General features: G+C 36.8%; 1 protein-coding gene across 5 annotated transcripts in view; it reads right to left on the bottom strand.

Annotated features, from left to right (window-relative positions):
• The window catches only part of IFT57 (intraflagellar transport 57), a 60,133-nt gene that overhangs the window by 27,587 nt on the left and 19,045 nt on the right, over positions 1-13,501 (bottom strand). For all 5 annotated transcript variants that reach the window (XR_010139144.1, XM_002813324.4, XM_063721798.1 and 2 more), the window contains exon 6: positions 1,529-1,651. Coding sequence is in view for 4 of the 5 variants with exons in the window: in XM_002813324.4 (XP_002813370.2) it covers positions 1,529-1,651 (123 nt within the window). In the remaining variant the exon portion in view is untranslated. The remainder of the gene's footprint in view (positions 1-1,528; positions 1,652-13,501) is intronic.

The raw sequence follows: 13,501 nt of genomic DNA, 5'->3' as shown, positions 1-13,501 counted from the left end.
GGAGAGGTTGGTCTTGCTGTCTCAGAGGTGGCAGAGGCAGAAGGGGAAGAAGAGGTGGAAGAGGACGCAGAACAGCAGGCATACTGGTTGTAATGTTTATTGGGAAGTCTGCCTATAAGTGGACCTGTGCAGTTCAAACCCTGATTTTACAGGCTACTAGGCAGAAGGGACTTGCCTTGTCTCAGATTAACCTTGTCTTTGGACTTGGGCTTTTGGGGTTAATGCTGGAATGAGTTAAGACTTTGGGGGACTGTCAGGAAGGCATGATTGTGTTTTGAAATGTAAGGACATGAGATTTGGGAGAGGCCGGGGCAGAATTACATGGTTTAGCTTTGTGTCCCCACCCAAATCTCATCTTGAATTGTAATCCGCAAGTGTTAAGGGGAGAAACCTGGTGGGAAGTGATTGGATTATGGGTATGGTTTCCCCATGAGGTTCTTGTGAAAGTGAGTGAGTTCTCATGAGATCTGATGGTTTTATAATTGTCTGGCATTTCCCCTGCTCACTTCTTCTCCTTCCTGCGGCCTTGTAAAGAAGATGCCTTGCTTCCCCTTGGCCTTCTGCCATGATTGTAAGTTTCCTAAGGCCTCCCCAGCCATGCTGAACTATGAGTCAATTATACCTCTCCTTTAAAAATTACCCAGTCTTGGGCAGTTCTTTATAGCAGTACGAAAATGAACTAATACAACATTATTTATCAAATTGTAACTAGAAAGGAAGTAGAAACTTGATACAATGCACGAGTTAATCTGGTCTAATCCCTAAATCTTATTAAATATGACTTCTTGATTATTTTCTTAACATTTTATTTATTTATTTAGAGATGGAGTCTCGCTCTGTCATCCAGGCTGGAGTGCAGTGGTGCAGTCTTGGCTCACTGCAACCTCTGCCTCCTGGGTTCAAGTGATTCTCCTGCCTCAGCCTCCTGAATAGCTGGGATTACAGGCACGCGCCACCATGCCTGGCTAATTTTTGCATTTTTAGTAGAGATGGGGTTTCACTGCGTTGGCCAGGCTGGTCTTGAACTCCTGACCTCATGATTTGCCCATCTCGGCCTCCCAAAGCGTTGGGATTACAAACGTGAGCCATGGTGCCTGGCCAGCGTTTTATTTTTAATCACATGTATTGAATAGATTATCTAAGACCACTTCCAGGCTGCTTTCTGTTTTGCCATGCAGCAGAGCTCTAAACCATCTTATAACTCTAATCAGTTGGTATGGTCATGGAATTCCTATTCATCTAAACATAATATGATTTCCCAGAAAATCTTCTGAGAAAATACCCCTCAACACTAGGCAAATATGATGTCTTCCAAATCACTCTTTTAAAGATCTTTGCTTTGCTTTTTGGACCACATTACATTATTTAGTTATTTAACAACAATTTGTTAAATCCTTATTAAGATAAAATGCTGAAAACTGAATCCTACTGCCCTTCTTTAGTAATTTTTATAATTGGGAGTACCCCTAACCCTGAAGTTTCCTTATAACATTTTTTTTTTTAAGAAAATGTGTTCCCTCTTTGATACCTTATTGTCAGTCCTAATCGTGACTTTCAGTTGCGGTAGTACACGTTCCACTTCTAGGCTCCATTCTGCAGCATCTGTTGTGGATTCCAAAATATCTTCTTGTTTGGCAGTCTCGTTCATATCCTAAGAAAGGAAAGATATCACAAGATTGAGAGTTTATAAAAAGAAATGGTAAAAATTTGAGGCATTTTAGCAGTACTGCACAATTTGAATCAAGAATTGGTAGTGTTAAAATTATAGTGGAAGAAGAAATTCTTTTCTGTCTTCCTACAATGTTGAAAGAAAATAATGCACCAACCTGGTAGAATAGCAAAATATGTATTAAAAAAGAAGCAAATATATGATTCAACTATTTTTATAAGGAAAAATGTTTCTGAGACATCAGATTGAACTCAATAGGAATACCATCAAATGGACCAACAAGCCATTTAGGTATGTTAATTGGTAACAGTAGAGAAGATGTTTGGTAAGAAAACTAACTCATGTTTGGTAAGAAAACACTTAAATCGGGCATGGTGGTGGGCGCCTGTAGTCCCAGCTACTCAGGAGGCTGAGGCAGGAGAATGGCGTAAACCCAGGAGGCGGAGCTTGCAGTGAGCCAAGATCACGCTACTGCACTACTCCAGCCTGGGTGACAGAGCGAGACTCTGTCTCAAAAAAAAAAAAAAAAAAAAAAAAGAAAACACTTAAATTTATTACACTGAAATACAAACCCCAAATCTGAAAGACAAAATATAAAAAATTCCAGAAGCAAAGAATCACTATTTACAAAATTTGTATTCATAATTGAAGTGATAATTTATTAGTCAAATTATAATACAGCTTAAAGTGTAATTTAATATAGACATACTTGAACTCAAATAGGGAGGGGGCCAAATTTCTGCATTTGGTTTCTGCATTGGAATAATAAAAATCAATCATGATTGTTTTTGAATTACAACAAAAAAGGCCCACTCTTTTCTTTTTTCCCAGCCCTTCACATTTCAGCATTAAGTATGTATGGATCTGAAAATATAAATAATGTAGATTAATGATTTAAAGATAAAATCTAAGGCAGTAATTTTGGTACCAATTCTTCCCTTTAACTCCCTTAATAAATTATAAGTAAATCTAAAGAAAAAATTAAAATATCAATATTTATATAGAGAAAAAGAGACTAAAAGGATATAAACAGACATAAAATGTATGAACCTTATATGAATTCTAATTTGAATAATCTATAAAAAGATATTTTTGAGACAATCAGTGAAATTTTAATATGGGAGAATACTGGATGATATTAAGAAATTACTAATTTCATAGGTATGACATGGCATGGTTTTGTTTAAAAGGGCCTTATAAGTTAGAAATAAATGCTAAAATATTTACGGATGAATTTACATAAAGTAAAATGTCTGAATTTTACTTTAAAATACTATGAGGCAAAGAAAAAAAGGGAGGCAGCTTTAAATAAAACACGATTGACAAAATGTTAACAACTGTTGAAACTGGATAACGTGGCATGTTCATTATCTTATTCTAATTTTGTATATGTTTGAAACATTCCATAACACAAAATTTAAAATCAAAAACTAGGTGAACAACCTCATGATGAAATTACATTCCCAATATATATTTATGTCACTAAAATCACATTTCTTAAATGAAAGCTCATTGGACTAGTCTTTCCAATCAGATGTAACACTAATCAGAAGATTAATCTTACATTAGGATTTGTATTTTTGTGGGAGACTGAGGTCATTAGAGGCTTTGAACTCACTCCCAACTAAGACTCTGGAACAGTGCTAACATAAGAAAGCCTCTCCTACCTCCTAGCTCATAACAGCAAGTCCTGTTTAGACTCAGAGCCTTAAAGCCTATATTGCTTTTTGTTCAGATTCAAGGGACTATATATTTCTAACTTCACCATTTGAGAATGGATAACTAATACATGTTTTTACACTGTATAATATGTGGTCTGAATGTATTCAGTTATATTCCATTTAGAAAACCAGAAGTATAAAAAAAACAAAACATTAAGTAAAATGTGAAAGAAAAGCTCAAGATTCTACTTTAAACGTTTAAATACGGAAACATTGTATTATTCTGAGTACTTAATGCTGTATACTTCTATATAAATTGGATCTAGGGTAGCACAAGAGAATCATAGCTGGGGAAGGAGGTGCTGCATTCACAAAGCAGATACATGTGAAGTTACATGAGAATGTGTACGATGGCAGGAAAAGAGATAATGGGTCTCTGTGTCAAAACCTAAAGCAATAGGGAAGGTTCTCTGCCATGTAAATCCACACTGGCATCAGTAAGATGCATATGTTTGGAAGAACTAGGCATATGCACATTCACTGGCACATCTGAGTACCTGTCTTAGACTCTACAAGACCCAATTTCTCATTTTCTATACCACACAGGATAGACTAATGGGGGCTGGGGTAGAGAGGACATATGCCTTGCTAGTGGTATGTGAGCCCTGACCTCAGGGCATGTGTGTGGGTATACACACAGGGTTACTCCTGCCAGGGTTATGGGCTCCCACATCCCAATCCTGCAAAACCAGGCTGAAACAAGACAGCATGCCCTCTCAGCAGCAGTTGTGAGTGATTCTTAATAGAATGTAGGTATTGCATCAAATGATAAATTCAGCAACATTATAGGGAACAAAATCAATATATAAAAATCAGTATCATTTCTATATGCCAACAGTGAACAATTTGAAGCAGAAACCAAGAAAGTAATCCCATTCACAATAGCTAAAATAAAACACCTAGGAATAAACTTAATCAAAGAAGTGAAAAAATCTTTAGAATGAAACTACAAAAACACTAATGAAAGAACTGAAGAGGATACAGAAAAGGGAAAGATATTCCAAGTTCACGGTCTGGAAAAATAAATATTATTAAACTGTCCATACTACCCAAAGCAATCTACAGATGCAATCCCTATAAAAATACTAATGACATTCTTCACAGAAATAAAAAAAATTCTAAAATTTATAAGGAACTACAAAAGACCCAGAATAGTCAAAGCAATCCTGAGCAAAAAGAACAAAGCTGGAATCATTGCATTACCTGACTTCAAATTATACTATAAAGCTACCATAACTAAAACAGCATGGTTCTGGCATAAAAACAGATGCAAAGACCAATGGAAAAGAATAGAGAATCCAGATTTAAATCCATGCATTTACAGCCAACTCATTTTTGATAAAAACACCAAGAACATGCATTGTGGAAAGGACAGTCTCTTCAATACGTGGTGCTGGAAAAATTGGATATTCATATGTAGAAGAATGAAACTAGATGCCTATCTCTTACCATACACAAAAATCAAATCAATATGGATTAAACACTTCAATCTATGACATGAAAACACTGGGGAAACACTCCAGAACATTGGTCTGGGCAAAGATTTCTTAAGTAAGACCTCAAAAGCACAGATAAACAAAGCAAAAATGGACAAATGGGATCATATCAAGCTAAAAAGCTTCTGCACAGAAAAGGAAGCAATCAACAAAATGAAGAGACAACCCACAGAATGGGAGAAAATATTTGCAAACTACCCATATGAAAGGGGATTAACAATCAGAATATATAAGGAGTTCAAAACAACTCAGTAGGAAAAAAACCCAAATGATCTAATTAAAAAATAGGCAAAAGATCAAAAAGAGACATTTCTCAAAACAAGTCACACAAATGGCCAGCAATTATATGAAAAAATGATCACTAATCATTACTAATCACCAGAGAAATGCGAACCAAAACCACAAGATACCATTTTACCTCAGTTAAAATGGTTTTATCAAAAAGACAGGCAATAACAAATGCTGGCAAGGATATGGAGAAAGGGGAACACTTGTATACTGTTGGTGGGAAAGTAAATTAATACAGCCACTAAGGAGAACACTTTGGAGGTTCCTCAAAAAACTAAAAATCTATCATATAATCTAGCAATGCTGCTGCGGAGCATATACCCAAAAGGAAGGAAATCAGTATCTTAAAGAGAAATCTGCACTCCCATGTTTACTGCAGCACTATTCACAATAGCCGAGACAGGGAATCAACCTAAGTGTTGATCAAGGGATGAACGGATAAAGAAAACACGGTATATATACACAATGGGATATTATTTAGCCATGAAAAGAATGAAATCTTGTCATTTGTAGAAACATGGATGGAATTGGAGGTCATTATGTTAAATGAAATATGCCAGGAACAGTAAGACAAATATCACATGGTCTCACTCATATGTGGGAGGTGAAAATAAGTAGATTTCATGGAGGTAGAGAGTAGAATGATGGTTACCAGAGATTGAGAATGGTAGGGGGGAGGAGGGATAAAAAGTGAATGGTTAGTGGGTATGAAAATATAGTTATTTAAAACTGCATTTGTTATATAGAAAAAATAAGACCTAGTGTTCGGTAGCACAATAGGGCAACTATAATTAATGGTAATGTATTATATATTTCAAAATACCTAAAAATGTGGAACGGGAATGTTCTTAACACAAAGAAACGATAAATGCTTGAGGTGATTGATAGCCCAATTACCCCGATCTGATCATTACGCATTGTATGCCTTGTATCAAAATATCACATACACCCCATAGATATACACTATGTGTTCATAATAACTAAAGATACAAAAATAAAAAATAAATAAAAATAAGTTTGATTTATGGAGTACCATTTGGGTGAACTGAAGCTAGATGCTGTTGATTAAATCCCAAAGCCAGTGCTCTCCAACTCTCATTTCCACCCTCATTTCCAACCCTCATTTCCACCCCCTCTTTCTTTCCCTCCTTACAAGATTGAAGTTCAGAATCACCAAACAAGACAAGGGGGCACACCCATCCATACTTCCACTTTCTTCGGGCCTGGATGTAGGATTGTTCGAGTTGTGAATAACATACTCAAAATGTTTTACTGAAGGAAGGGCATTTTTCATAAAGGCAGATGGGTTTGCAGTGGCCATTTGAACTAGACCTAGAATCTGAGGCAGCAGGGTACATAAAGATCAAACACTGCATTAAGATATGCCACTGCATAAGCTATTTGTTTTTATGTTGGGCCCTTTAGTAAGTTGCATTTACCTTTACTAGCTTATTATTTGGTTCCCTTAAGCAACGATTTGCTAACTACCACTCCCAATGTTCTAAAATGATTTAACGTAGGAGCTCAAAAATTTTCACTCACTCGTAGTCCATAATTAATATACTAGGGGAAATGGCCCAGTTACTAAATGAATAAAGGGCAAAAAGAGAACATTAGGTTTGGCAGAGCAGCATTAACTTATTCAAACTATACAATTTCTTTCTACTTCCATGTTTGCATATCTATTTCATAACCTCATTCCTCACTCAACATTTCTTAATGCCTAATAACTGGATACATTAACTGAGCAAGCCCTATATATAAAGTATAAATCATTTTAAAACTATACTGTGCCTTGGTTATAATACTTTGAGAAAACTTTTCTTCCCAATTGTTTTTCCATTTCATAAATGGTACTTTATGTGGGTCACTTGTACAAGAGAAATAAACTGCTGTTTCATTTAATCAAAATTTTATATCATCATGACAGAGTCCCTCTCTAACACATTAACTAAGATAAAGCATTGCTTTTGGGAAATTCCATTTTCCAGTTACTGCTGCAGAAGAAACAATTAGAAGCTCATAAGACACGAGTTATCTAGAAGTCTCATTTATAATTAATTAAACTAATCAGCCATTTGTTAAACTCCTACAACATTCAAGGTAAGAATTCCGGCACTGTGCTTGGTGTGGAAAGCTAAAAGGATTGAATTGCTGCCTGCAGAGTGTGCAGACTACTAGGAAGAGTCTGAGGCTAGTTATGGGAGTAATAATTGGTCCTAGGTAAAAGGAGAAACTGATGAGATGGGAACTGATCCTGATTGCCAAAGGAAGAACTGAAAATAACAGTCTACACTATCCCATAAAGTAACCTTGGGCTCAAACAGTAGGGCACACCATCGAAGTCAGTTTAAGAATCAAACACAGAGTGTTAAAAGCCTACTCAGAATCCTGTTCCAGTAATCTCTGGTCAAGCATCAAAGAAAGGCTATGTTCTGTAAAAATATACACGAGATGGCAACCTCATGGATATACTAGTGTCCAGATTCATTGAAGAGCTTATATCATATACCTACTGAGAGGGTGTTAAGTCCAATTAACTCTCAAGATTAAATACTCCCAAGACTCAAGGAAAAGGGAACTAAGTTGTCTTAAGAGTCACAACAATGTTAAGAGGATGGGTCTGGAATCACATCTGTGCTCAAATCCCACCTCCATGACTTACTAGCTGTTGGTCAAGTTACGTAACCTCTCTAAATCTCAGAGTACCCATCTGTAAAATGAGAATAATAGCACCTTCCTCACTGGAAGGGTGGCTGTGAGCATTAAATGAGACAATGTATTTAAAAGGCTTGCACAGTGTATAATACATATTAACCCCTGGTATATTTTAGCAGTTATTATCATTACTATTACATGCCAAACATAGTACTAGATGCTTTTACATATGGGTTAAATGCCCAATAATAACACCATGAAACAGGGAGTCTTATTACCATCCTTTAAAGTGAGGAAACTGAGGCACAGAATAGTTAGGTGACTTTTTCAATGTCACATCTGGTGATTGGTAGGTCAGGCAGTGTTACTCTAGAGCACAAGCTCTACAACACCTTAGCACATGTCTATCAACCCTTTGCACACAGGCTATAATTATTTTTCTCCAGTTCATCATTTGTATTTTAACTTAATGCTGTTCCCCACTCTGCTTTCTTGTAATATAAAGTTTTAATTTTTATGCATTCAGATTTGTATTTTATGTTTTTGATTTTCTTGTCATGCTTAATTATGCCTACTTCAGACTATAACACTTGTCACTCCTCATGTTTGGTGTGTGCGTGTGTGTGTTTTGTTTTGTTTTGAGACAGGGTCTCACTCTGTCACCCAGGTTGGAGTGCAGTGGCATGATCTCAGCTCACTGCAGCCTCCGCCTCCAGGGTTTAAGCGATTCTCCTGCCTCAACCTCCCAAGTAGCTAGGACTACAGGCGTGCACCACCATGCCTGGCTGATTTTTGTATTTTTAGTAGAGATGGGGTTTCACCATGTTGGCCAAGCTAGTCTTGAAATTCTGGCCTCAAGTGATCCACCTACCATGGCCCTCAAAGTGCTGGGACTAGAGGCGTGAGTCACTGCACTCGGCCTCATGTTTTTATTTTATTTTTGTGCCTTATTATTTGTTATTGTGATCCGTGTGGAGTTAATTTGGGTGTAATGTATGAGGGAGGAATCCAGCCTTTTCTACAAATGGATTAGCCTATTATCTCTTCACCATTTAATTGAATAGTTCAGTTTTTCTGACTGATTTGCATTGCTGCATATACTAACATGACCACATATTTGTATTATTTTATAGATTCTATACTACTTTGTTAATTTCTGTGTATATTTTCAGACTTATAAAAATTGCATCAATATCACACAAAAAATTTCCATATACCCTTCATTCAGACACCACTTCCAAATGTTCTCATCTTACATAATTTTGGGCTAATTATGAATAAAGGGGTACAATGTTTCTATCTGAATGCTGAGATTTGGGAAACTTTTCACATTTTTCTTTATACTCTTGTTCTTTCATTTTTTTAAAAAAACCCACAGAACATATTTTACTTTAAAAAAGAATAAAGTTTTTTCAATAAGCAGGTAAAAATAAAATTTGATTAACTTCCAAAAACTAGCTGCTACAGGTGGTATGCTGTAGGTGTCTGAATGAGAAAGACAAGTATGTTTTAATGCAATAATGAGTTTTAAGTTTAGCCTAACAAGAATGTATGGGATATAGACAGGCAGAAAAGAGACAAGCCAAGTGTTTACAGTGAGGAAAATGGCATAAGCCAAAAAACTGAAATAGGAATGAATATAACTTGTGAAGATCAAAATGAGAAAAGAGTCTAGGGGCTTAAAAAGGTGAATACTGGGGAGGAAAAAAGAGTTAAGTACATTGTGAAAGACCTTAAAATCTAAGGTAAGGAATATGAATTTTGTCCTCCAGCCAGAAAAGAAGTCAAGAAGTTATAGGCAAGGTACAATTACTGTATTTATTAATATTTATCCAACAACTATTTATTTAGTGCCCACTATGTTCCACATACTGTTACAGTCCAGGAATAGTGACTAAAACAATAATCCTCATGAATAAAACATGCTAGTTATGTTTTATAAAGATTTATGGGTTTTTGTAGCTTTTTGGGTTGGCTGTGGCACTAAATGGGGCAAGGTGATAAGGGAAGTGTCACTTAGGAGATAGAAGACATAGAATTTGAGCTGAACCTTGAACATTTGAGTCAGGTAGAGAGATAGTGGGAAGGTATTTTAGAAAAGAGACAATAGGAAAGAGAAGCATTGGATGGGAGCAGATATGCTCACAAGGTGTTTGAAAGCCTATGAGGGCATCCATTTAACCGGAATAAAGGGTTTGTAGAAGAAAATGAGGTTAGCTGTGTAGACAACAGTCAAATTGCTAAGGGCCTTGAAAGCCAGATCAAAATTTTATTGCTCTATACTCTATATAAATGGACCTGTAGGCAATGAAAGCCATCAAACATTATTGAATTCAGAATGACCTGTAATAGCCATGTTTCAGTAAGTCAGAGAAGCAGGGTGAAAAATATTGTGACAAAGGGTGGGGGTGGGATTGAAAGAGGAAGACCAAAGACTATTTAGAGCATTACTGTTATATTAATCCAGACAGGCGATGAAAAGAACATGGCCTTGCAAGACAGCAGAAGGGATGGATATGGGATATGTTTCAAAGGCAGCATCCACGGGTCTTAATGACTACTGAGATTAAGTAAAGATGAATCAGACATATATTCAAAGCACTAACATTGCCAGGGGTAAGTGGTAAGTGGTGATGAGGGTTTGAGAGATGGGTGGATTTAAAAAATACAAAGTTATAGAAGACTGAAAAAATGTATATAGTCTGGTACCCATTTAATATATTGAATTATATAATAAATATCTGCTACTAGTGTTGATGGAAGGAACTATAACCTACCTATTTATAGAATGACAGCTCTCAAATAATATCTAAAAAAATCATTATATTACTTTTCATCAGATCTCCTTGAGTCATTTCTGTAGGGGAGATCTTGAGTGACAGCAAATTTAGTCTAGTGGGCCTTCAATAATAATCCATGTGACAGATTATGAAAATAAAGCCATGACATCACCAGGGCTTCCCAATTTACATAGAAATGCAAGCTTCTTGATAACTTATATCCTATGTAAGTATCTTACTCAAAAATACTCATGACAATCTAGGGACTTATTTGTATTGAGGGACTGGGGCTTTTCCTAGTCTTCTATGGCACATAAGAATGTTGAGAACTAATTCCAGTTTCTAGGAAAGGTAAAAAATTATACAAAATAAGAAATGCATGAAGCCCATACTCTATGCCAGCACAATGTCAGCTACTGTCCACAGGTTAGGTTACAATAATCTCAAAACAAGACTGGGTAGAATTATTTCTGCCCCATTCCCAGATAGGAAAGCAGAGTCATAGAAGTTAATTAACTTGCTATGGTCATGTGGCAAGTGACACACAGTCAGGAATTCATCTTGGGCTGCTATTTCTGCCATTGAATCTACCTTGAAGGTATGGACTCAGATCTGGAAGGGACCTTGAAAAGTCCTTGCTTCCTACTTTTTGCTAGGCCCACAATGAAACCAAGAAGAAAATAAAGATCTCTCTTATTTCAAAAGTGGGTTGAAAAGCTACACTGAAGATCAAGCAAAACTGTCTTTTACACCCAGCAAGAAGTGCCATTTGAGCCTCCACTGAGCAGTGAGAAGCAGAGCTTTTTTCTCTAGCCCACATTTCCTATTCACTTCCAGATGTAAAACTGATGGGGGTGGTAAGGGTTAGTTACCACAGAAATAAAAGCATTTACTCAGTCATAATGTGTCCCATCACACTCAAACATGTGGCATTTTAATTTCTCCTGTGAAATACCAACCATAGACTTCTCTCATAACACAGATAGGAGGCCCAACATTCAACTGTTTTAGGAAAGCAGAGGAAAAAACGTTCTCCTTAAGCAGAGGAAAAAACATTCTCCTTAAGCAGGAATCAAAACTTAATGGCAACTGATAGGGCAAGCTGTACATAGAACAGTTTTTTCTCCTAGATTACTCAGTAAGAATATTTTGTCTAAAAGAAAAATATAAAACATATGTAAAATTTAAAAAATTAAAGTATTTAAGATATTAACCAAAAAAGATCCATCTTCCTCGTCTCTGATTACAATACTGCAGTTTTGCCTAGATGAAACTCTAAACTAAACCTGAAATGACATTTTTACTCTAAGCCCGTATTTTTACTTCCTTTCAGCATTTGCCTTTTGAGCTAAAAAGTCTCTCATTCTTACTTGGTACAATGAATTTCTTGCTAAGTAATTAAAAACCAATTGTGTTTAAACCTTTTGAGATACATGGTTTTACACTGTGTAACTCAGGATCTGGTTTCCAAAACCTCAAATTTAGCATCTCAAGAAAGAATAGTATCTATGGCATGTTTGAAAAAATGTTTTGAAATGAAGTGATGGGCATTTAAAAATAGAATTCAGAGAGTGCACAGCTCCCTCTCCTCTTTTTTTCACTGGGGGAGGAGAATGACACATCTGCATTATGCTGTCAGAAGGCTGTTGCCATGATTCCATTGAGTTTCACAAGGGTGAAGAGAGATACAAAGACTACTCATAATTACAGCATAGCCACTGTGAACATGCAAGCAGTGCCCAACTGACGTATGCAAATTAGAAATGGAAATGACTAGCACACCTTGCTACCACCTCATCACTAGAGTCTTCCTTTCCTGTTCCCACTCCCTACAGCGCTGAATATTCTACTATACTTCTAAACATCACAGGCCCAGCCCAACTGTCAGAACTTTAATTCAGCACCAGTGTCCTTTCTCACGGCCACTCTTAGGGTAGCTTTGGCTAAATTTCAGATTTCAAGAACACTCAGGAATCAGAGGGACATAAAGAACGTGGAATTCTGTGGACTAGCCTTGAAGCCTAATATCCATTCGTAATGCTTTCCTTCTAAGAAAAGCTATCTCAAAATTCAAGTAATTAAATTACAAATGAAATTGTGGAAGATGAAGCAATGCCTCATTAATTGCAGTTGTCGGCAAAATCATAATTGGGGTAAGGGAATTAGAGGGGAAAATCACACAGAATGACTTTAAATATATTTTTTAAACCTCAAATAAATGTTCTGAAAAGCAACTCATTCCAAAACAAACCAATGTCACTGTTATAAGCATTCATCATCAGTAGGAGGAACGTATCTTTTTCAGTGTTCATGAAACTACTGCTGTGTCATGATCCACTTAGGCAGACATTTAAAATTTAGTCAATGGGCAGATGGTATCTCTTTACAAATTCTTCAAGTTAGCAGTTACAGGCTTCAACTATGCTGTGGTAGTTAGGAAGATGGGTCACCAGGACCTCTTTCAAGGAAGATCTTGCTGCTGAGCTTCAGAGAATGTGGCCAGCAGACAGTCTCCTGCTGTCAGCTTCTGCAGAGAGCCATTTCACCTGGGAGTATGCCCTTTCCAGGGCAACTGGCCTCCAGGGGGTGAGCTAAGCAGGCAACACTTGGCTCTACCAGGTTGGCCAATCTTTGTCAGGCCCATATCGCAGCATGACTTCTCCCTCTGCCCAGTCCTGCTTTCCTCTCCCTTCCTTTCACATGTGTCTATTTCTAATAAACATCTTGCACTCCAAACTGTCTCAGTGTTTGCTTCCAGAGAACACAACCTGCTTATGACATGTCTTTTTCATTTGCATTCTCACTTCATTTTACTGCAAATCTCAGGAATATGCTTGTGTAGGTCCAACTCTTGGGATTATCATGATACTCAAAGAGCATGCTTCTCAG

The sequence above is a fragment of the Pongo abelii genome, chromosome 2, assembly GCF_028885655.2.
Source record: "Pongo abelii isolate AG06213 chromosome 2, NHGRI_mPonAbe1-v2.0_pri, whole genome shotgun sequence".
Taxonomy (NCBI): domain Eukaryota; kingdom Metazoa; phylum Chordata; class Mammalia; order Primates; family Hominidae; genus Pongo; species Pongo abelii.
This window is presented reverse-complemented; position numbering and strand designations above follow the sequence as displayed.